The 21234-nt window shown below is 49.2% G+C and overlaps 9 protein-coding genes across 9 annotated transcripts; 4 read left to right on the top strand and 5 right to left on the bottom strand.

Moving 5' to 3' along the window:
* Positions 1 to 67: 67 nt before the first annotated feature.
* On the bottom strand, positions 68 to 943 carry EJ05DRAFT_300255 (uncharacterized protein). Its single transcript, XM_033740594.1, has one exon. It carries the CDS (start codon positions 731 to 733, stop codon positions 173 to 175), a length of 561 nt encoding a protein of 186 aa, XP_033601949.1. The 5' UTR covers positions 734 to 943; the 3' UTR covers positions 68 to 172.
* Positions 944 to 6516: 5573 nt separating this feature from the next.
* On the bottom strand, positions 6517 to 7716 carry EJ05DRAFT_300246 (DNA replication complex GINS protein-like protein psf2). The gene is made up of 3 exons (XM_033740593.1): positions 7588 to 7716; positions 6971 to 7470; positions 6517 to 6915 (listed from the first exon to the last, which is right to left on the bottom strand). The coding sequence occupies exons 1-3, from the start codon at positions 7699 to 7701 to the stop codon at positions 6807 to 6809; spliced, it is 723 nt and encodes a 240-aa protein (XP_033601948.1). The 5' UTR covers positions 7702 to 7716; the 3' UTR covers positions 6517 to 6806.
* A 214-nt stretch (positions 7717 to 7930) lies between these two features.
* Positions 7931 to 9769, top strand: EJ05DRAFT_498707 (uncharacterized protein; the record flags this gene model as incomplete). The annotated part of the gene is made up of 5 exons (XM_033746724.1): positions 7931 to 8020; positions 8071 to 8159; positions 8212 to 8735; positions 8789 to 8926; positions 8976 to 9769. 5 exons carry the CDS (start codon positions 7931 to 7933, stop codon positions 9767 to 9769), a joined length of 1635 nt encoding a protein of 544 aa, XP_033601947.1.
* A 796-nt stretch (positions 9770 to 10565) lies between these two features.
* On the top strand, positions 10566 to 12358 carry EJ05DRAFT_300217 (uncharacterized protein). Its single transcript, XM_033740592.1, has 2 exons — positions 10566 to 10843; positions 10959 to 12358. Exons 1-2 carry the CDS (start codon positions 10616 to 10618, stop codon positions 12273 to 12275), a joined length of 1545 nt encoding a protein of 514 aa, XP_033601946.1. The 5' UTR covers positions 10566 to 10615; the 3' UTR covers positions 12276 to 12358.
* An 83-nt stretch (positions 12359 to 12441) lies between these two features.
* On the bottom strand, positions 12442 to 13327 carry EJ05DRAFT_462887 (flavo protein; the record flags this gene model as incomplete). The annotated part of the gene is made up of 2 exons (XM_033742698.1): positions 12755 to 13327; positions 12442 to 12676 (listed from the first exon to the last, which is right to left on the bottom strand). Exons 1-2 carry the CDS (start codon positions 13204 to 13206, stop codon positions 12442 to 12444), a joined length of 687 nt encoding a protein of 228 aa, XP_033601945.1. The 5' UTR covers positions 13207 to 13327.
* A 105-nt stretch (positions 13328 to 13432) lies between these two features.
* Positions 13433 to 14018, top strand: EJ05DRAFT_492289 (monothiol glutaredoxin-5; the record flags this gene model as incomplete). The annotated part of the gene is made up of 3 exons (XM_033746025.1): positions 13433 to 13459; positions 13512 to 13794; positions 13852 to 14018. The coding sequence occupies 3 exons, from the start codon at positions 13433 to 13435 to the stop codon at positions 14016 to 14018; spliced, it is 477 nt and encodes a 158-aa protein (XP_033601944.1).
* A 379-nt stretch (positions 14019 to 14397) lies between these two features.
* On the top strand, positions 14398 to 15711 carry EJ05DRAFT_484441 (uncharacterized protein; the record flags this gene model as incomplete). The annotated part of the gene is made up of 2 exons (XM_033745345.1): positions 14398 to 14662; positions 14795 to 15711. The coding sequence occupies 2 exons, from the start codon at positions 14398 to 14400 to the stop codon at positions 15709 to 15711; spliced, it is 1182 nt and encodes a 393-aa protein (XP_033601943.1).
* Positions 15712 to 16924: 1213 nt separating this feature from the next.
* Positions 16925 to 19190, bottom strand: EJ05DRAFT_299913 (uncharacterized protein). Its single transcript, XM_033740591.1, has 6 exons — positions 18901 to 19190; positions 18484 to 18744; positions 18417 to 18436; positions 18258 to 18362; positions 17727 to 18205; positions 16925 to 17654 (listed from the first exon to the last, which is right to left on the bottom strand). Exons 1-6 carry the CDS (start codon positions 18941 to 18943, stop codon positions 17057 to 17059), a joined length of 1506 nt encoding a protein of 501 aa, XP_033601942.1. The 5' UTR covers positions 18944 to 19190; the 3' UTR covers positions 16925 to 17056.
* Positions 19191 to 19495: 305 nt separating this feature from the next.
* EJ05DRAFT_498701 (uncharacterized protein) lies at positions 19496 to 20701 on the bottom strand (the record flags this gene model as incomplete). The annotated part of the gene is made up of 4 exons (XM_033746723.1): positions 19496 to 19629; positions 19688 to 20131; positions 20184 to 20354; positions 20410 to 20701. 4 exons carry the CDS (start codon positions 20699 to 20701, stop codon positions 19496 to 19498), a joined length of 1041 nt encoding a protein of 346 aa, XP_033601941.1.
* Between the last annotated feature and the right edge of the window lie 533 nt (positions 20702 to 21234).

Here is a 21234-nt window from a genome sequence, read left to right as displayed (position 1 = left end):
CAAAAACTCTCGCAATATCACCTTTCATCCACCCTCCCCCCCCCCTTTCAACCACGGCCTACCTACCCATCTACCTAAATCCACAACGCTTGAGCCCTCAGCTTGCAGCTTGCGAGAAGAGCAACGAGCAAAGTGCGAAAAGAGCAAGGGAAGCTTGGCCAATTCAGCTATCTCACAATTGGTATAGACAAGAGAGCGCCTCGAAGATCCTCTTTGATTCCCTCTCACTGCTGATGGCAACGGCCCGGCACCGCATTTTGCTCCCCGCAACCCATCGAATCCATCGATAGACGGCGTACCAAAGCTCCAGCCTCCAGTACCGACGTCGACAATCGACGTTGCGCCTCCCCCTGCTAGATGCATATTGGTAGAGCAGAAATTGCAGCATAGTCTCTCGAACCGCTTCCACTCGACCGCACTCGCGTGTCGTCGCGTCTGTACGAAATATATCCTCAGCTGCCAGGTCTTGCTGCAAGCCCTGGCACAATATTCTGCAGAATTCTGCAGGGAGAAAAGACGTAGCGGGGAATAGCCATATTGGAGACTGCTGCACGTATGCTCGCCGATTATATCTTGTCCCATACCCAATCAGCGTCCAGAAGCTCGCGAAAACTCCATCCAATGGGAGTCGCGTGCTCCTCATCCTGCCAATAAAGCCCGAATGAACGCGTGTGATGAATTTATCGAACGCACCCGCTTCAGGAAGCCATGAGCATGTGATTCCAGCTTCCATACTACTCTCCCTCTACGCCAAAAACCAAATATCCTTTCCGCTTGCCGCCCAAGCATATCCATATAACCACCACCCTTTCACACGCGCCAATCTCGTTCGTATCGTGGTTTGAAATTGAATCTCTCAGCAAGCCGCATCATGACGGTTCACGTTCAGGGTGCTGCTGAAAATCTCACAACCCTGTTCTTCTCTTCTTCGAAATTCCCACCCACATTTGCCCTGGAGTTAACAAAGCAGTGCTGAGCATGACTAGGAGCTGGCATGCAAGTGTAATACTGCATTCTTTAACCGCCGTCACGAACCCTTGATGATGATGCGCCATGCTCCAGCCTGCACTGTCATCAACCTATTGCTGCTTGCCGATGTCCATGGAAGCAATCCGCATCATCCCGCTACCACCATCATATTTGCTGCGCGTTGATGGTGCAGCCAGCCAATTCATCAGTGCTTGCAGTTTCATACACAACAGATCCCCAGGACCTAGAGCTTCGTGTTATTGGTGTAGTACTCTGTACTCACAACAACAAGAAGCTAGCAATGACCACGTCATATGAACCAATAGCACTTGACAGTGACGTTGGCCCACGGGATATGCTGATCTATGGCATATTCGACAGGCGATCAACAGGAACAAGGGCGACATGCGCCAAGGAAAGTTTTCCACGAAGGGACCTGAGAGCGAGGATCCGAATCTTCACGCCAAGCCTGCACCCGAGTTGCAATTCCGTCTGGGGCCGCTTCCTCTAAACTGCTGATATTCTCCGAGGACGTTGAGCATGCGGCATCGTCGGTGGCTTGCACCTTCAAATGCAGATGCGGCATGAAAGCATTTGCTGTCGTCTTCTGATTCGGAGTCGACGCTCGTGAGAGATCACTTTTGACTTGTATCTCCCGCGTCAGGACTTGCTGATCCAGCATTGCTAATCGTAAAGTCACACTAGACACAAGACGGCACTGTGAGACCGTTCCTTCGCGGAGTGCGGGAATGTCGCGCTAGCTCCAAAGCCACTTGAAGATTAGTCTTGTCAGTTCATTTGAGGTCTCGACGTCGTCCCCAGTCCTTCCCACAGTTCTCCACCCTCGAGTCCAATACCCGTGTTTTTGGCTCTGGCCTCTTCTGCGACCTGATGCTTCAGGAACTTTCCCGACACTATACCGTAGAGAACCTCAGAAAGCATGGCATCAAGTCATCAATTGCATTGTTGTTTCGTTGACCGCAGCGCCCATCAGGTACAAGGATATCCTGTCCTGTCTAGTGAGAAGCTAGCTCTACATCTCACACGATATAATTTGAAGCCTCATCTTACAAGCTTAAGACGCGATCTTATATCACATCGCGCAAACCCATCACAGCCGTGGTACGATGCGCAATCGCATCTGAAATCATATCTACCGACTGATCTCGCCCTATCACAATCGATTCCAACATCCTGTTACATCCAACCAGATGTGCCGAATATAGTAGTGAGTCCGAAGAGGAGAATGCTTGTTTGTAACCCCCACAAATCTTCTACGCAGTGACTGAGTGGGCACAGAACACAAGTGTCAAGACCGAACTACTTGTGGAAGATCGACCATTTCCGTCCGACAGTCGACGGCATTTCCCAATCCTGTTACCCGCGGCTCTGAAGCCTGTGCTGGGCGTTCGCACAGACAGCAGCTAGCGTGTGATATCCTCGCCCATCACAGTAGCCGCTAGACGGTCTGGTGCTTGCTAGACCCCGTTCGGCATTTGTTTGCAGAAATTCTCCAGACTCTGAGGCCGGCTCCTAGATCCTTGCTTTCATCCGACGCAAAAGAAATAATAAACATGTTAGCGATATGTTTCAGATCATCAGCACCTGATCATTTTCAGATTGATATAGTGATCGATCTCGAGGCCTCGTTCCAGCAGAGCGGGACCTATCTGCCATAGCAGCTGAGTGTCAAAAAGCAAATACACTATCTGTCGGTTCGGCTCTTGACGCTCGTGCCACCTATGAAGAAATGAAGAAATGACAGAACCTTACAGTACCACATCTTGGCCTCCACATGACATACGATGTTTGGTTTCATCTATGAATTGCACTATTGTCGACTTCTGACTCCCGTCTCAAGAGAACTATGCAGATCGCATCAGTCAATACTGGAATTTTACTGACTTTACACTCACTAGAGTTTTCTAGGAGGAGGGTTTTGACAAGTGGCTCAATCATTTAGACCTCGCATCTCACCCGTACCACCGTTCTCACGTCTTAGAGATCGAACGAGAAGTCAGTATCATAAACATGAAACGGACACGCTAAAGATCTATCACGCCATACTGGAGGTACATTGCTGAGACCCTGAGAATAACATGATGATATACTGGGGATCAAATTACATTTACAGCTTCGCTACGATGCACTGGTATGCAAGGTTCCCCTGCACCGATCATAAGTTGACTTCGATGCGCTCGAACATCACATAATATTTCGCGAAACAGCATTCATGAAGCAAATATACGCTCTATTTCTCTCTGGTATTGAGAGCATTATAGCATCAATCATAGTGCAACAGTGTCATCGTAGGCATCGACTTGGTGCAAACTTCAAAGAGCTGCTAGACTTGCTATCAAAACATAGCCAGACGGATCTCAACATGTCTGGACAGCAACATCATTCAATCAGTATAGTCTGAGTCATAGATTCCTCTGTTGAGTATCTACGACCGGCTTACTACTCGACGAAATCTCTTCGGTGCTATAATATTGCATTGTATTATGTATAAACTGATGATGACGGCCAGGCATTCAATCAATCTTTAACCTCGTTCGTCCAGTCTTCAGCGAGACCTATTATTGAAGCTAAGCATACCCTCCTCGACCATGAGAGGGATTACACATTACCAAGAACTATGGCTTCTCACTTAGTTATCGACTGATATGCATCAATCCAAGCAGCATAGCGTGTCTCTCGTCATCACTCAATTCTCCGATGTCGTCAGCATACAGCACGACGCTCGTGGTCGATCACGGATTATCACAATCCGTGGTAATCAATTTCTAGAGGCTGCTTGGTATTCGGGGCTTCTTTCGACAACGCTAGAAACTCTGCCCAGCGCCATGGCTATAACCCGAGAAGAAAGAAAGCGATTTTTGCCCAGTGCCCAGGCCGCCCTAGTCGGTCGCCAATAGCTTCGTTTTCCTCTCACCCGTCTCCACCGTATCCACAACGTATCCACGCCGCCATTTCTTCTAAAGCAGCACTGCAGCAATGCAGCCAGGAGCCCAAGAAACCATCCGTGGCGCGGCAGGTTTCCAGTACAATGGCGCGCCGACCGTATCTAGCAGTTTCACTTTGGGTGGGAGTGTATCTTCATGTTGCAGCTGCTTTTCGATAGCAACACCGAAGATTACTTTTTACTTGTGCCCGCATCCATCTGCCTCAGGATGGTGATGAGACTAAGACCGTCGTTTCTGGACAGGTTCTCAGCGTCTTCTTGGCTATTAGTATCAACGGAGCTGTGTCTGCAAATCACCACAAACAAATAACATAATTAGTAAACACCAGAACGTGCTGGAACCGCCCCAGACCCAGACCCAGAGAACCCGTTGCCATCTCGCGTGGTCCCAACTTCCACGTCTTGCAAATAAAACCTCCGCTCAAGGCGGTCGCACGACGGGTGCGCGACGGCGTGTATCGCGTTTGAACTTGTGGTTCTCCTGGGGGCGTGGAAAACGCCTTCCGCGTTGCGTCGTCTTGCCGTGGACCCCCGTTCTTACGTACAATGTCTTCGCAATCGTAATCACGCCGATGACCCGCCTCACCAAGAAAGGGATGCTCAGCGAGTACATTACCAGTACGATGACCTCGAGCCTCGGGAGAGTACTCGGACGAGGTCCTTGTCCCAGCAACGCGGTCCCCAAGACTGACACTGACTACCTTCTACCCAAGGTCTGTCAAACAACGCAAACAAACGCGCGGCCGGCAGACTCTGGTCTTCTCTTCTACCGCCGCCCCTTGCCTGCGTCTGCGTAATTGCATCCGCAGCGTCCGAGGAAGACTTGGCGAAGAGAAACAATCAGTACCGCGCGTGCAAAAAGTCTAGCAGTATAAGAAAAATGCACAGGCCGCCAAATACGTCGAGCTCGAGCTCAATGCAAGCTCGAGCTCAGCTGCCGGCAGCTGTGTAGGCGAAGAAGAGGCTCTGCAACAACGCGTCGGCCCCCGGCAGGTACACAACCGCGTTCGTGCACCTCGAGCTGGTCAAAAGCGCGCGAGCTTGGCGTGCAGCCCGCCAGCCAGCCAGTCCAGGAAGGGGGTATGATATGCCGCGCACACGCCAGGACGCAGCTATACTACAACAATTTACTATCTTACTATTCTACAGTATGATCTTTTTGCAAACCCCTGGACCGGGGTCCCTTGTAAACAAATGACACCCTTTAGTCGCGCGGAATGATAGGACGCGCTGCTGGGACGGAGAGGGCTGGCTGGGCGGCGGGCTAGCTCTGGGCGGGCTGGCTGGATTCTCCAGTGCGCATGGGAATAGGATTGCAAGCGAGCTCCCATGGGTCCCATCCCATTCCAATCTCATTCCATCCACAGCGCGGATTTTTTGCTGGAAATAGAGATATAGCGCCCCCCCCCGTCCTCGAAAGGCCCCCCCTAAGCCTCCACTCCATTATGGCCCCGGGTGGCGCGGCTCTCGGGGCGTGGCGCCGTAGGATTGCCTTAGGCGCTACAGCAGGCAGCCAAGCACTTGGACATGACTTTTTCTGTTAGAAAGTCAGTGATGATAGCCGTAAGCTTCGCCTTGTTCTGCGATACGATACGATACGGACCCCATAGCGTGGCGGAGGTAGCGATCGTGAGGCAAGCAAGGTATGGGCCAGGCAATGCAAGGCAAGCAAGAGGCCGGATCAACAGGTCTTTTGACAGTGTTTGGCATAGGGTAGTCTTGGGATAGAGACGACGATGGATGAAAGGGGGGCTAGATAATCATGATTGAATGCTGCTGCTCTGTTGTGTGCTTGTCTCTAGACTCTCGCGGCATACCTGTTATGAAGGAGCGAAGTTCTGTGCGACTGGCCCACTCTGCGGCTCTGAGTCTAGACGGTCGCACACCGCTGTACTAGAATTATATAGGATACATGCGGCGCCGTTGGAGCATGGACAGGGCTATCCTTGTTTTTGAGGGGGGTCAATGCACTGTACCTACAGTACTATCTATGCAGTGACTGCTCCACTGTGTGTTTGTGTATGTGCTCAATTGTGAAACTGAGAGACCCATTGACGATGGAATCACGATGCGGCGTCGACGGGACTGCCTGTAATTATTTTTCCTTCTTTTGTTCTTCACACCATACCGTAGATTTGGGAGACCCTCATTTAGATGCCACGTTTTGAGAGAGAAAAGGAAATTCTCCCGGAGTTCTACGGCGTTCGATGTCTTCTTTGCCCGGCATGGCAGAGCATGGTGATCTGCTACATGTTGTTTTTGGATGCTGCAGCTCTTCCTACTCGGAACCATTTGGTTTCTGGACCCCCCTTTCTACACATATCAGCCAGGACGTACATGTATGTATCGATGTGCATGGCCTTTTCGGATATTCCGTAGTATATGCGATTACTTCATTGCGTTAGCTAGCTAGCAAACTACTACCTCCCAGAGGTATATATACAGGTATGCAAAGACTTCGTGTACAGCACGCTACAGTTGATCCCAGCACGAAGCCCCGGAGCGTGGTGCGATTTTACATCGGACTCGGTTCCGTGACAGGGATATGGTGCTCTTTGCCGGGTCTTCGTAATCATACGATCCAGGTATATCCCGACATCTTCGGGCCTTATCCCGCCCGGACGTAGACCCAGGTTCATCCCAGCTGTTCTGTGTTTCGTATTTTTCATCGTTCCACAGCTGCATGACGATTGAGATGAGATGCCGTTGGGCCGGGGGATTGCTGGGAAAGCGATTCCAGGGTAAAGCTGATAGCATATTATTGATCCTCGTCTCGTGTGAGAGGGGTCTTGGTTGAACAACGAACGACTGCGCTTCGGCGATGTTGGACTGTTCCGGAAGTGAAAATATACTTTATAGGGTCAGGACATGATCATAATTCCATATCATCATCCTCATCATCCTGTGTTCCGAGGAAACCATTCTCGCGCTCCTCGGCCTCTCGTTCACGACGAGCCTGCTCACGAGATGCCCCAATCTTCCTAGAAACGTTTGTCAGCACTAGGCTTTCTCGTCGTGTATCTTGTCAGCGCTTACCTCAACCCATCAATAACCCCACCGATGAATGCGCGTGCTTCTGCAATCTCCATGGCGCCAACACCATTCATTTTGACCCCTCCCCCAGCGTCAAGTACTTCCACACCCGTTCTGAGCTTTGCCATTCGGACTTCCCGGAGATCTCGCATGAGCCTTCTGACATGGTCCGGCTCTTCGAAGTCTTCTGGGGCTGCCTCCAACAGTATTTCCCCCATCTCTAACCAGTGATATGGTAGGGCATCTGGTGGTGCTTCGGCGGTGGAAGAGGGCAAGAACGGGGGGCTGGTGGCATGGAGCGCGTCCGAGAGAGGGGGTAGCTTCGGCGGAGGTGAGAATGCTTCTTTGGAATGTTCGGTCTCGAATTCGAGAATCGCTGTGAGAGATGTGGGATGCAGCCAGGCTGGCGGGACAATGTTGGCACGTCGTTGTCGTTTGAGAAGCAGTGCAAGCCACAAGGGAATATCGCTTCTTTGAGGAGGGTTGAGGACAGGTGTAGAACCCTTCACAAGACTTCAATCAGCTCATAAACTTAATGTGCTCGTTGCAGTTAGGCCCACGAGCGAACAGTGACATACGATGCCTTTTGCTGCAGTCCGTCTTCAACGGGGACTACTCACTCCTAGCAGCTCTAGCCCTTGCAGCTTCTGTCGGGGTATTATGGTGACGAGCTCCATTTCGCAGAGAAATGCTACCTCCTGTGGTGTCAGACTAGGTGGTAGTGGAAGCGCCATGTTGCCGTATGTCGGAATGTGAATCGAATCGAATCGCTCGTCGTTAGATATTGACCAGAAATTCCCGCCTTGGGCCTAGTGGGCGGCTATTTCTCGGCTCTAGATCTCATCTCTCTTCAGATCGAGATGGCTCCAATTCTTCATGGAAAGTCAATGTTTGCGACTGCGACAAAAATAATGAATCAATAGATCAATTAGAGGTCGGGAGCAATCTACAACCGTTCTCGAAATGTCATTCCTTGTCCCGGCTGCGGTCCTGGGTTCTGTCGCAATCTTTTGGGCATCATGCGTTTCGAGTGTTGTGACTGAACCGTATCTAGTTCGTCGTCTCTCAAAGGTGTCTGAATCAAATGAACTGATACAGTTAAGGATGAGTTCTTTCATGTTCGCCAAGCTCAGGTCTATTGTGCCGACCACTTCGTCATCTGGGATCCTAAAATTACCACTCCGCCTGGGCTGTGAGCATAAATCCCAGTCAAGACAATGACAAACATCAATTGACATATACAGATACCTACTATCACGAATCTTGCTGGCAGTCACCGGTCGCTGTGATGTAGTTGCCCTGAGATCCTTGAACACCATAGGATTAATATTGACTTTGGTGCCGACAGCAGTCCTTGTTGGCCGTATTACACAGGCACGGCGTGCAACTGATGGCCCATCTTTGATCACACTACATTCCGCGCTCAACGTGACACTATTTCCTCCACTGTTCTTCTTCTCAGCATTGTACTATACAGATGTTCTTTCAACCATTCTTGTTCTAGCCCATTACGACCATACGCTCAAGGGTCTCTATACACGGGCTACTGGATTTAGGCATCATGTCATTTCTGTGGTCCTGGGAGCATCTGCACTTCTGTTTCGTCAGACGAACATATTCTGGGTGGCGGTCTTCCCGGCTGGCCTAACGGCAATCCAAGAGCTAAAGACACACTGCATGCTCGATGAGGCGGCCAAAACCAGCGGTCATGCCTCAGCAGACTGGCTCAACATGGAAGATCTTGACGTAGCAGATGCCTCTGTTGAAGGTATGATAGGGTAAAAAAACTAAACGTCAGTCGCAAGACACTCACACATATAGATTACCTGTTCTTTCTGGTGGCTGTCGCGCTGGGTGCGATGAAAAAGCCCTGGAGCATAGTGAAAGCTATCACCCCATATCTGTTCCTGATTGTCATGTTTGCCGCTTTTGTGGCATGGAATGGCGGTGTAGTATTGGGTGAGTTCAGGCAACTATATTTTGACGCCGCGTCTTGCTAACAGTTCAGGTGACAAATCTAATCACATCGCTACTATCCATGTCCCGCAGATGCTTTACATCTGGCCATACATGATGTTCTTCTCGTTTCCGCTTACGATCCCTGTTCTGCTGACGGCAGTGTTGCATTTCTTACCACGCCAATATCTTCCATTAGGACTTCAATCATTCACCCAGAGGCCGGCTAACCATAGGATTCTTCCTCGCATCCCTATTGTCATCGCATTTGTATTTCTCGGACTTCTGGCCGTCAAACTGAATACAATCGTCCATCCCTTTACGCTCGCAGACAATCGCCATTACGTGTTCTACGTCTTCCGACTCCTTCTTCGTCACCCGATCGTGAAATACGTTGCTGTGCCGATCTACATCATTTGCGCATGGCTCATCATTCAGTCGACCGGATCAGGCAACCTTCATTTGAAGAACGGGCAAGCAGATTCCTCGGCTGCGCGACGTCCTAAATTATCACCAGATCCAACAATAGACTCCCCCAAAGGTAAATTCAGTTTCCTCATAATATGGCTGGCCACGACGGCACTCTCTGTAGTCACTGCCCCCCTGGTCGAGCCTCGATATTTTATCATTCCTTGGGCCGTGTGGCGCATCAACGCAGCACCCATTGCTGTAGACGTGCACGATAGACAAGTGCAGATCACGAAAAATCCCTTATGGACATATGGTATTCTCGTATGCGAGACTTTGTGGCTCGCGCTGATTAATCTCGGCACGGGCTACATGTTTCTCTATCGTGGTTTTGGTTGGCCGCAAGAGCCTGGGAAGGTGCAGCGGTTTATGTGGTGACCGGTCAAGACCCATAGGATCTCACCAATACTGGCCGGTCCTATCGCAGACTACCCCGTCTCGCGTGTATGATGTAGAGGCGAGGTATCGTGGACATATGATAAAGGGAGTTTGGAACGCGCGGGCGCTGATAGGATGTTACAGATGACTGTATTCAGCTGCTCGCGCCATCTGAATGTTGGGATCATGGTCGAAGGGGTCTTCAGGCAGATGTATTTGCGTTGTTGTTGCCGCATCGTTAGGCCGTTGTTTGCGACGTAATATAGCACTGAGCTGCCAGGCAACAATGCAAGGCTCTCAACCCTACGCCTCATTTCACAAACAACCAGATTGTGCCTCTCCCAGGCGTCAACTGAACTAATTTAGACCGCCTCTTGCTTATTACGAGCTACAAGGTGTTTCAGGGCGCTTAGTTGTGTGCATTTTCACGGGTGTAGCAGCATTAGAAGCCTTTTGACATCTGCAAGACATGCCATATTACGTCAATGCGGTCATCATAGGGCTGAGATGATGTGGCGAGTGAATTGGAATCGAGTAATACTGTGCCTCTGTTTGCCTATTATGCGTAGGCAAACATCCCACAGAGGACCTTAAACCTGAGACTGTTGTATGGCGAAGTACTGAGCGCCCTAGAAGGGCAAAAGTCCTGTGTTATGTTGGAACAGGGTTCCACTCACGAAGGTGGGCAAGTCTCTCCTTGTATGATAGAAAATATAAGTTCCTTTCTAGGAGTCGGTCATATCTCGCATGCTATATTCCACACGGATCCGCATCAAATACCACCATTAAGCACCGAAAAGTCAAATTCTGTCCTAATCCCGCTCAAGCTATAAGAGAAATGTCCCAATGAATGATTCCGACTACTCTGATGACGGGAGGTCTACTAAGCGCAAGGCTGAACCCTCAGAGAATCAGCAGAGGCGCCAATTCGAGGGGCTGACATACTTCCCACAGAATCCAAATCCAAGCGTGCCCTCTTTCCAGCCGAACATCCAAACGAGCCAACTGTCTGGCCAGACAAGTGGTATCGACCCTGATACTGGAGTTGGGGCAAGCGTTGTGCCATTGCAAGATGTAAGTTCCTATCGTAAAACGTTATTTGCTTCTAAGACTTTGTCGACAAAAGGAGTCAATATCGACACTGACGATGGTCCAATACTGGAGCACTGATATCTGACATGGATTGTAGCCTGAATACAGCGATTTCACTAATCCGGATCCTCAGCGAGTTTGGTCTGATACTCACTTCCCGTCACTGTCACTGTCAGAAAACCAACCGTCTCAGACCCCAGTACAGACTCGCGGCTCTTTGCAGCCGTCGTCTGCATTCATACCCCCATACTACCCAGAAGGGACAACCAGATTCGAACTTCTTCCTTCTCTGAACGCCCATTCAGCCAACTTTGGCTCCAGTCCCTATCATATACCCGTAGATCGATCACGTACAGACGTATCGTGTGCATCGATCCCATCTAGTATCCAGCGATCTCATGCATACAATGATATGGAGATGATAGGAAGGGGTCCCGACTTCCCAGAGCAAGATATCTCTTCTCGAATTGATGCACGGGCGATGCACGGGAACACAAGCATCTCACCGATGATTGCCAACTTTCTGGAGTCATGGGTCGACAATATATTTTCACAGTCCCATAACTCCGTCGGAGCACCGAGCAATGACGATATCAACGCTCTTGCTTACTTGGCAAGAGTGTCGAGGGACGACGTTGTCCAGTCGCTCAGTTCAAGCGAGCGTCTGAATAACATCTTGTTGGCTAGACGACACGGACACAATATTCAGACAACCTATGGAAGCCAAAATATGCAGACACGGTTGTCAACAACACAGATGGATGGCGGCAATCTGGCATATAACGGCCCACACGCGAAATTGATTAGTGACTACGTGAAGAAAGCAAGAAACAAGTGTGATCATGGGGACGGACGTAGGATCAGTGTGACAGGAGTACTCGAATGTACAGCCGGATGCGGGTATCGGACAAACCGACTATCAGACTGGAAAAGACACGAAGAGAATAGGCAACCTCAGAATATCTACGTGTGTCGTGAATGCCAACGAGGCCCCAGCAAGAAGAAACCATTCATTTCTCATCGAGTTGATAAGTTGGAGAAACACCTGAGGAGCACGCACAAGAAAGCTGCGGCCACAAGGCTCGAAATCGACACTATCACAGGTGGCTCAAAGGTAGCCTATCAGGCTGACTTCGAAAGAGAATGCAAAGAACCTGGATGCCCACATAGTTTCAATTCCTGGGACGATAGACTTTCACACTACCAACGCGATCATTTCCAGGGGACCCCAGGCAGTCAGTCCAGCCCATACACTGCGGAAAATGATGTAACGTTCGATGACGAGGAAGAAATGTCTGATGCTCCCAGAGACATAAACCCTCACCCCGACTGGGATCTCCAATGCGTCTCTGGCATGCCTGGTCCATCTACACAGTACTATGATTACGGCGCTGGTTATCAGCAAACTGAGTAAGATGAATTCCGTTGGAGTCTGGAGGAAGCGGTGCGTGGCTCGAAGATGCTGCGGTTATTTCCTTTCCTAAATTTATATTCTCGTACGCAGTTCTCGTGTCTCTTGAACTGCCATTTTGATCGTTATATGTATATACACACCATAGATTGAACTATCTTGTTTCGCTTCATGCGTTCTTTAGTCTCATGCGACTCTCTATGACTTCAACGATTTCCCTCCATTCTCTCATACCACCAATGCCCACATCACCGCAAGCAATCTCCTTCTCGACTGGTTTAAGCAACTCGATCCAGCCGCCTTGTTCGATACTCCATTCCTCTTGAAGGAGCTTGACATGCTTCTGCGTGATTGGATGAAGCCACATAGCAGTGTTCATTGCTGGGGCTACGATTATAATTTTCCTATTTCGTTGTGATGCATCTGCTGACACAGTGTCTATGGGAACAATACCAGCTTGCGACTGTGTCACTGAATCCAACAGCCCTGTAGTATCCCACGCTCTGAACGTTGACAGGAGCAGATTGTCGCATATACCTCCCGCTACCTTTGCTAGAGAATTCGCACTGAGCGGTGCAACAACCATGATGTCTGCCCACCGTCGGAGCTCTATGTGTAGGATCTTATCGCCTCGTACCCATGGCTTCGCCCATTCGTCCTCATCCAAATATATTGCCTCGACATTAGGAAGCTCAGCGATCGCAGACAGAGAGGGCTGCTCTTCGGCTTGGCCAGCGAGAAACGCTGCCGCGGATGTAGTAAGAATGAGGCGAATAGACAGGTAGGGATAGCCCGAGAGTGCTTTGATCATCAATGGTATCTTTATTGTTGCCACAGAGCCGGATGCGCATAGCAGGAGATGCTGTCGTTGGTCGTCAAGGACGAGGGGTTTGTTGGCAGGCCTAACTTGCGGTGAGTTCGAGGACATGTTCATTAGCTATCGGCGATGATCGCATGGATCACAGAGGGACATTCAGATGGTGCATAATCCCATGAATATACATTAGGGAGGATGCAGAGGCGGTGCGTTGATAATGCAAACTCGGAGCTGGACCAGTGTGTAATCACGACGGCTATGTCATCATCAGTGCGGCGAAAGTCATAGCTTCTCGGAGGTCTTCTTCACCATTACAATTCAACTGAATACCTACAAAGCCACAATGTTTTCGCGCACAGCTGTTACAGGCGTGAGTCTTAACCGCATACATCCTGTTCAAACACGGTTTTAACATTACGCAGGCAGTCCGTCAGGCGTTACGCGCACCGGGTAGCTTCGCCATTCGACCCTCTCCGATTCGAGCCAGTCTCACTCCAGCACAAATCAGACTCCTATCACAAGAAACACGGCAAGCAATTGATAAGGCAGTTGGATCAGCGCCAGTAGTTTTGTTCATGAAGGGTACTCCAGAGACACCACAATGCGGGTTCTCAAGAGCAAGTATCCAAATACTAGGACTGCAAGGAGTAGACCCGAGCAAATTTACAGCGTTCAATGTGCTTGAAGACGAAGAGCTAAGACAAGGTAAAGCATATCAAAGTGATGGACAGTATTCAGGCACAATTTGCTGATGTTTTGTAGGCATCAAGGAATACTCTGAATGGCCCACGATCCCGCAATTATACGTTGATAAGGAATTTGTGGGTGGCTGCGATATTCTGATGTCTATGCACCAGGATGGTTCCCTTGCAAAGATGCTTGAAGAGAAAGATGTAGTTGTGCCAGCTGAGGAGGGTAAGACCGAATAAGATCGATCTGCTGCTTATTTAACCAAGTGGAAGGAGGTAATGCATCTCGTCTTTTCTGTATATATTCATTGTACAAGAACCGATTACCACCATGATGAGGTTACCCTTCCTAAATTCCGTTGTCCCCTCCAAGGCAAAATTGCACACCATCATTTGTACACGCTCACCAGATCCTTCATCCACAAGGGAGCAGCCTATGTAACGTCTGAAACACAGCGGCGCTTGAATACTGTCAATCTACTTCTCCTTCGCAAATGACAAAATTCTTTATGCGAGTAAGTGCAGATGTGAGTACTGCTGGTCCTGCCTCATTCGAACGGGCTGGATGTCCTTCACTTCCTTTCTCGACCGAGCTCTACCTGCGCCGTCTTACACCACAATGGACTCCCTCCTGGGATCTGTACAGAGGCAAGGAAATGGAGCGATAGACCCTCCCACGAAAAGCGAGTCAAGGAGATTAGTAAATGCGTCTGCAATTGTCAAGAAGCCAGCCGCTGTCTCGAAGTCTCAGCCCCGTACAAACAGCCTTAAGCGCCTGACAGCAATTCCTACTACGCCACCTAGAGCGAGTCTGAATTCGGCTTTTAATGCAATAGCTTCAGCAGAGAGGAGTTCCAGTCCGCCACGGACCCATCAGTCTCAAGGTAAGTGAGTTGCATCTCGTAGTCCAAACCTTCACTTAAGACCAAGGTCCTGACAATAGACAGAGAGTACTGGTATAGCTCAAGACCTATGTTTCCAAGATATACAAACTGTCCTCTTGAATGCCTGTGAAGCACTTGGCGCCCCTAAAATCGGTTTATCAAAGAGCGCCAATCCCATGCTTACCACTATAGTCAGGACTACATCGAATCAGAACGCCGCTACTCAACCCACACGATCCGAGGGTCAGACAGGCTCTCCGCTCGCTCACACACCTGCCGGGTCAGTTGCGGAAGGCTTCCTCGATCTTCCAGTAACGGAGCCCGCCCACAAACGCAACCTTACCGGCAGCTACGCAACTCGCGAAAGCACCATCAATAGCGAGATCAACGCATTTAATCGCGAATTAGGCCTCGTAGAGCGTAAGGCGGCTGATTTGGGCAAAGAACACACGAGGCACACCGAGATATACTGTATTGCAGCAGCAGCCCCCAGCAATGCGAGTGCAGATGCCTTGCCTTTTCACGGGAAACGGCCAGGTATCAGGGCTAGTTATGGAGAGAATATTGAATATGGGGCAACTGCAGTGGGAGGCAATGATCATGCCACGCTTGTTAATGCATTGCCCTCAAGTCCCGGATCAAGCATCATTCTACACAGCCAAGACAGCACGCAGAGAAACATGGGGGCTTGTATCCTCGATGAATCTTCTGACGTAGACCCGCCTAGCTCTCCTCTGGCAAGAAAGAGCAATGCTGTCTTGCAGCATGATGGACGACCGCATAAGCGGATGATAGAGGTAGGCTTGAGAGTAACCAAGAAAAGAAGGTTAGGAGTCGAGTATCACAAAGTATTGCAGAACACGACAAACAAGCATGATTATAGTGAAGAGCAAGCTTCTATATTGGATTCATCACCGCCCTCTCTGCACAGGGCTGTTGGGGCAAAGCAAAGTCTCACAAAGGTGACATTGACAGCTGGAGCACTCGATTCAGGCAAAAATTCCGTGCCTGCTTTTGGAGCTGCTCCCTGTACCAATAACTTCGCATGAAAGTCTCACCGCGGTAAAGAAGGAGATTAGGATGCTGATAAGACGCGATGAACATGATCGATATGGCATAGGATGAGAGTAATGTGGCGCAGGTGTCAAGGTATAGTTGAAGAAGTTAAAATCGTAGAATACATACATCAGTGAAAGCATAGATAGATAGCACACACAGCAAGTAACTGATATACGCAAATACACCGAATATTTATTCGTGGACGTTTCGAAACCATGTCTCAACAACCATAAGCGTTCACGTCTGTTGACATCTCTCGAATCTGCACGCTCGGAATGGATTGTTGGAAAACGCGACCTTTCTATGCCTGTCAATGTGTCCATGCCAAAAGACAGCTATCGCGACACTATCGCTGTTCACCGGAAGGCTCCGCTCTGCTCACCGAAACAGTGTCGTCATCTCTCCCTTGGTCGACAAGAAATAACCGAAGACCCTCCCCTAAACCCCCAACCCAACGTCCTTTATAAACAATTCTATGATAGTAGCTTTCAGTTCCCACACTTCGGGGCCATGGTCTAGTGGTCCCACAACGTGGATTTCAAAAAAACTCAGTTCGTCTGGTTTTCTGCAGTATAGTCGCCGGGTTCAATCCTCGGTCCGCAGTTTTTGTTTTGTGTTTTTTTTTGGCTTTTTTTTCTTGCGTCAGGTCGTCCTTAACGAATAGAGGCTAGGATCGTATGCGATTTGGGGGAAATTTATCGCTCAACATAGGCTTTACAGATAGGTATACTAAGAGACACGTTAAAAGTATGCTCAGTCTGGATCTTAGCTACATGGATAAGAACTATGACCTTACTAACAGAAGCAGCGCAAGCCAATGAAGGGCTCAGGACGCCCACCACCTCAAGACATCAAGACTGAAACACCTCTACTGAAGATGCAAAGTATAAACACTGCAGGTTCGGGCTGGTTACAGAACTACCATTGGATTGCAGTGTGCGGGACATGGAGAGCTTGTGGTTTTTCAGGGCGGGTGCTCCGTGCGACACAGTGGATGTGTCATGTTGTATATTATACATCTGAGTGGGAGCCCGGAAGTTCAATGAACGACAAACGAACGTCTGCCGCATAAGATCACATGAACATAAGACAGCATTTGAGCTTTCAAGACGAATGATCGAGTAGTGAGACGATCATGTTTAGAAACCAGATCCAGGATGGATCCAACTGCTAGGTCTTCATCATAGTGCCTACGATTTGAGAAAGATGCACGAACAATGTGACTAATGATTGCCAAAGCGGAACCATCCAGTCGGATTCAGCTGCGGACTATCAAGCTCGAAGGCTTGTTCCCTAAGGTCAGTTAGTATATTATCGGTTTCAGTATACACTCACTCACTCCGCCACTGACTCAATCTGCTCGACCTCAACAGTCTTCACGATTGCGGCGCCCATCTCTACCTCGTCAATCTGCCTTTGTCCTAGACTAGATGAGCTGGCGTTCAACGGATTGATATAGCTCCTGCTACTCCCGACACTAGGTCCACGGACGATTGTCTCTGTGATACTGGTCAGTGGAGTGCTGATAGAGGAGCTACGGTGGTGAAGTGTGCGCTCTGGCTGGAATGGTAAAGATGCTGATGGTGGCTGTGAGAGGTCTGGCGAAGCAGGCGATAGATCTGATTTCTCATCCATTGGCAGATCCGGATTTCTCACCGACAGCATACTACGGCTCCGTGCCGGTGTCACGCTCGTGCTTGTACGTGAAGACGAAGGTACAGAGTCTGACCTAACATACACTGCTTTTGAAGCAGCCATATTGTCCATTACATACGTCGGTGACTGCAGCGCAGAATCACGCGTCGATGATATGTCGTTGGGAGACCGCCCATGAGAGGTTGTGTGCGAGACCGGCCACCCTCTGCAGCGTCGCCGCAGGTACTGAATCGTAGGTAAACACGCACAAATGAGGCCAATGTTTACTTCGGCAATTCTAAAGCATATTGGTGTCAGACCCGGCTTTATATTGACGAGGGAGAGAATTGAAGGAGAAGTACAAACATACCCCCAGAGATTTATCCGCGTGAATACAAAGGTAGTATCTGACTCTTTACCATTGCTCGAAATATCGATCATACGCATGAGACCGCACACAGTAGCGAGTCCACCAGCCCCAAATATGATGGCAATCTTGCTCTTTTCTCGAAACGACACCTTAAGTTTACTCACCAGGGGAAGTGGGAGCAAAAGTATTATAGAGTCTGTGATGATACTCATCAGACTATCACATAAGATCAGCACTCTCTGATTGAAACACTTTGCATCCGGTGCAGAAGCAGGATCCCAGAAGTGACTCAGCGGTCGACATATGACAGCTTTGATGACGAGCACAGGTACATAGTATGCGAGCATGACGCCAATGAAGGTGTATATGATGACGCATGCGCTACGATGTGGGTGGAAAATTCTTGCACAAAAGAGGAGAATTGAGCTCTTAATCAAGAAAGCGCAAGGGCCGTATATGATCATGGTTACGTAGACGAGCTGCGAAGAGAATGAGAAAATGTAACTGATAGAAGCATATAAAGCAACATACTCGAGTGTATGGGACGATATCTCGTTCGTAGACGTTCCATTGATGGATACCGGCGCCATGCTTAGCCATAAGGAGAGCAGTCGTAGAGTATGCGACTGCGGCGATCTAGTATAACTTTAGTTACTATGCGTTTGCAATGGTACCAGGCGCAACGCTCACCCATCCCAGGAAACATGCCGCTGTAGCAAATCTCAGCAAAGTCAAACCAATATGGGATCCAACTCACCATCGTCAAGGTGAAATCTCCACTTGCTTTTAGTGTACAGTCGGATAAATACCAGTGTTGTGACTATGGGCAGGCATATACTTTGTATAGCAATGTTTGCCTTCCATAGTCCCTTTTCAGCATGAGTCGGGTCTGATACAACACCGGGAGGCGGCTGCAAGCCAGTCACATATCCCTGTCTGGAGAGGAGATGAGACGCCATTATAGCTTTGGAACATGCAAAGAACGAAAGATTGTGGAGCTCTGCAGAGCGACACGTCCCTAGAAGGATAAGATGAGATGCTTAGCCAAATGATGTGAATGAAAGATGCACCTTGGTACAATGTAGCCTCTAGATGAAGTGGTGATTGTGTTCATTCTAGATAGAGGATGTGCAAGGTGAACAGCTCGGTGTGTAGCGTAAAGGGAAATGCTTACCAGCAGCTGTAGTAACGACGGTAAGGAAGTAGCAAGAGGACATCCTGCCTGTTTCTCTTGTGGCGATATTCTCCTGGTATCACCTCCGGACAGTGCTGAAGTCCGTTGCATGCTTCTAGGGACGGACAAAAGATCGTCTATCGATAACAGACAGCACGAATTGGTCCTTAGCATCCTGGATTTGGGATCATTGTATCAATCGCAATATCTACTAGATGTATTGCTAGGATGAAAAGATTTTTCAGTGGATTTGAAGCCTGTGGCTGCTGTTTCTCGATTATCTTCAGAGATGACTTCATGTATGTGCGGTATGCATTTGCGGAGTTCACTAGTCGAACACCTGCATGTTCTAGCAGATTTGTGTGTCCGGTTAATGCAGCCCCGTTCATTGACACTTCGGCGATGATCTGCCGTATTACAAGGTATGCCAAGTCCTGATTGCATGGAAATGCGACATGACTCCACGACAAGTCAACGCTTCGACCCGAACGCTACTAGACGGCGGTGAATTGCTTACATGGATTTGCCTTTCATATATAGTAGGTATCTCCTGGCTGAATAATACGAGGTTTGACGCCCCACGCGTTGAGGTGGCTCAGAATATCATCAATGCATTGGGTGGGCTTGATACACCTCCTGGCATGTTCAGTGGTGCTGATGTAACAAAGAAAGTCCAGCGGTCCAGCTCTTGACAGGTCTGCGAAAGTGCTTCCAAGTCGAACATTTCTCCTAGATCGCACGTGAGTAATGTGGGGAATATTTGTTTTCCGAAGGATGGGATGCTTACCGATCGGCATGCCCCAGCCAGCTAACAGGTATTCATGGAGAAACAGGGGCGGATTGATAGACGGGAAGACCTGTGGCACATCAGACTGGAAGCTTCTTCGATCGACCGGAATAGGTATGCGGACTTCCCAAGATATTGCATCACCTGCGACAGCAGAGAAGCCGGTGTCCCATATCCAACGTAAGACGTCCATCGAATTCTCCACACCAGCGTGTAATGGGTTACTTTGCGATGCATATTCTTGCTTGGCTTGGTCAGACCATGAATTCCATTCCTTTGTCATGCCGATTCTGACAATAAGTATGTCACCTCTCTGAAAGATGATGTCGCATTCCTTGGCAATCTGAGTGATATCTGATAGTTTCACGTGATGCTGTGAGAAAGTGCTGTACTCGATGCCTTGCTTCTCTGCCCACCAAGCATAGTCAATGAGAACACCACGACCTGTGTAGGCATCAGGGATGTGGCTCTGTCGGATGACTGGAATGTCCCTTACCAGCGATCCCTTCAGATGCCCACGCCTGGATTCCGAGTCGAGAATTGGTCCTGTTGTAGATCTGCGTCTTCGTCGTGCCGCCATAGAACACCCGCTCAACGCTCCTTTGCCCATCTTCAACAAATTTCGGTTGTGAAAAGTGGCGCAGCCCATCCCACTGACTGCTCTGCTCTGTAAATGCGTTAGTCGAACACAAAAACCCAAAGGCGATCCCGCCACGACGTACGCGGATTGAAGGTATAGATGTCATCGAAGGCATCGCCGTCTAGTATAGGAATGATACTGTGTTTGACTGGGATTCGACCGAACGGTGCGTACTCAAGCTGTTCCAAGGACCAATTGACGGTCACACGTCGACCAGTCCTGATCTCCTGAGAGGCAGCTTTGGCGACTACATCTGGAGTGAGGATCGACACTTTTCCTAATGCTTCTTCGTGGCTGCCAGGCGGGCCCTTCCAGACTCGCATAGGATTAGGAAGTTCGTCAAATTTCAAGTCGTACGGATCTTTCTGCGCCATTGTGAACTGTTGCAAGAAGAAATGATTGCAAATGTCTTCGTTCATGTACAGATGAGCGAAGTTACGAACATTTCTACCGTGCCTTCCGTCTAAGTCGGACGGCAGATGATAATCTTCCGAACACCTCACGATGTGATAATATGATAACACAGCAGACACGTGTGGTGTTACAGTGAGGGGAGAGAGTCGAGATGCCAGTCCCTTGTTTTGGCCGCTTGTCTATAAACGGCTTAGCGGAGCATTTGTAGATTCGACTGTGATCCTTACTCCCTATCAAACATGGATCTTTGCCTCAGGCTCAAACTGCATGTCAGATAGGATGTCGATTTATAGTAGCCAGTTAGTCATATCGTTGATGGGATGAAGGAGAATTCATGGAAGGATCATTCGTGGGCTTTGCTGTTGGGATCAGTTGACATTGTGCAGCACCAGAAAAGCCATAAGTGCCTGAGACCGAACGATAATCTACTCAGAGACCGTATTCATGGCTTGATCAAGACCTGGCTCCTTAGGCTGGAGGATGGACTTGTATC

Source organism: Pseudovirgaria hyperparasitica (genome assembly GCF_010093815.1).
Source record: "Pseudovirgaria hyperparasitica strain CBS 121739 unplaced genomic scaffold EJ05scaffold_5, whole genome shotgun sequence".
Lineage (NCBI taxonomy): Eukaryota > Fungi > Ascomycota > Dothideomycetes > Acrospermales > Acrospermaceae > Pseudovirgaria > Pseudovirgaria hyperparasitica.
The sequence above is the reverse complement of the archived record's forward strand: the minus strand, read 5'-3'. Positions and strand labels throughout refer to the sequence as shown.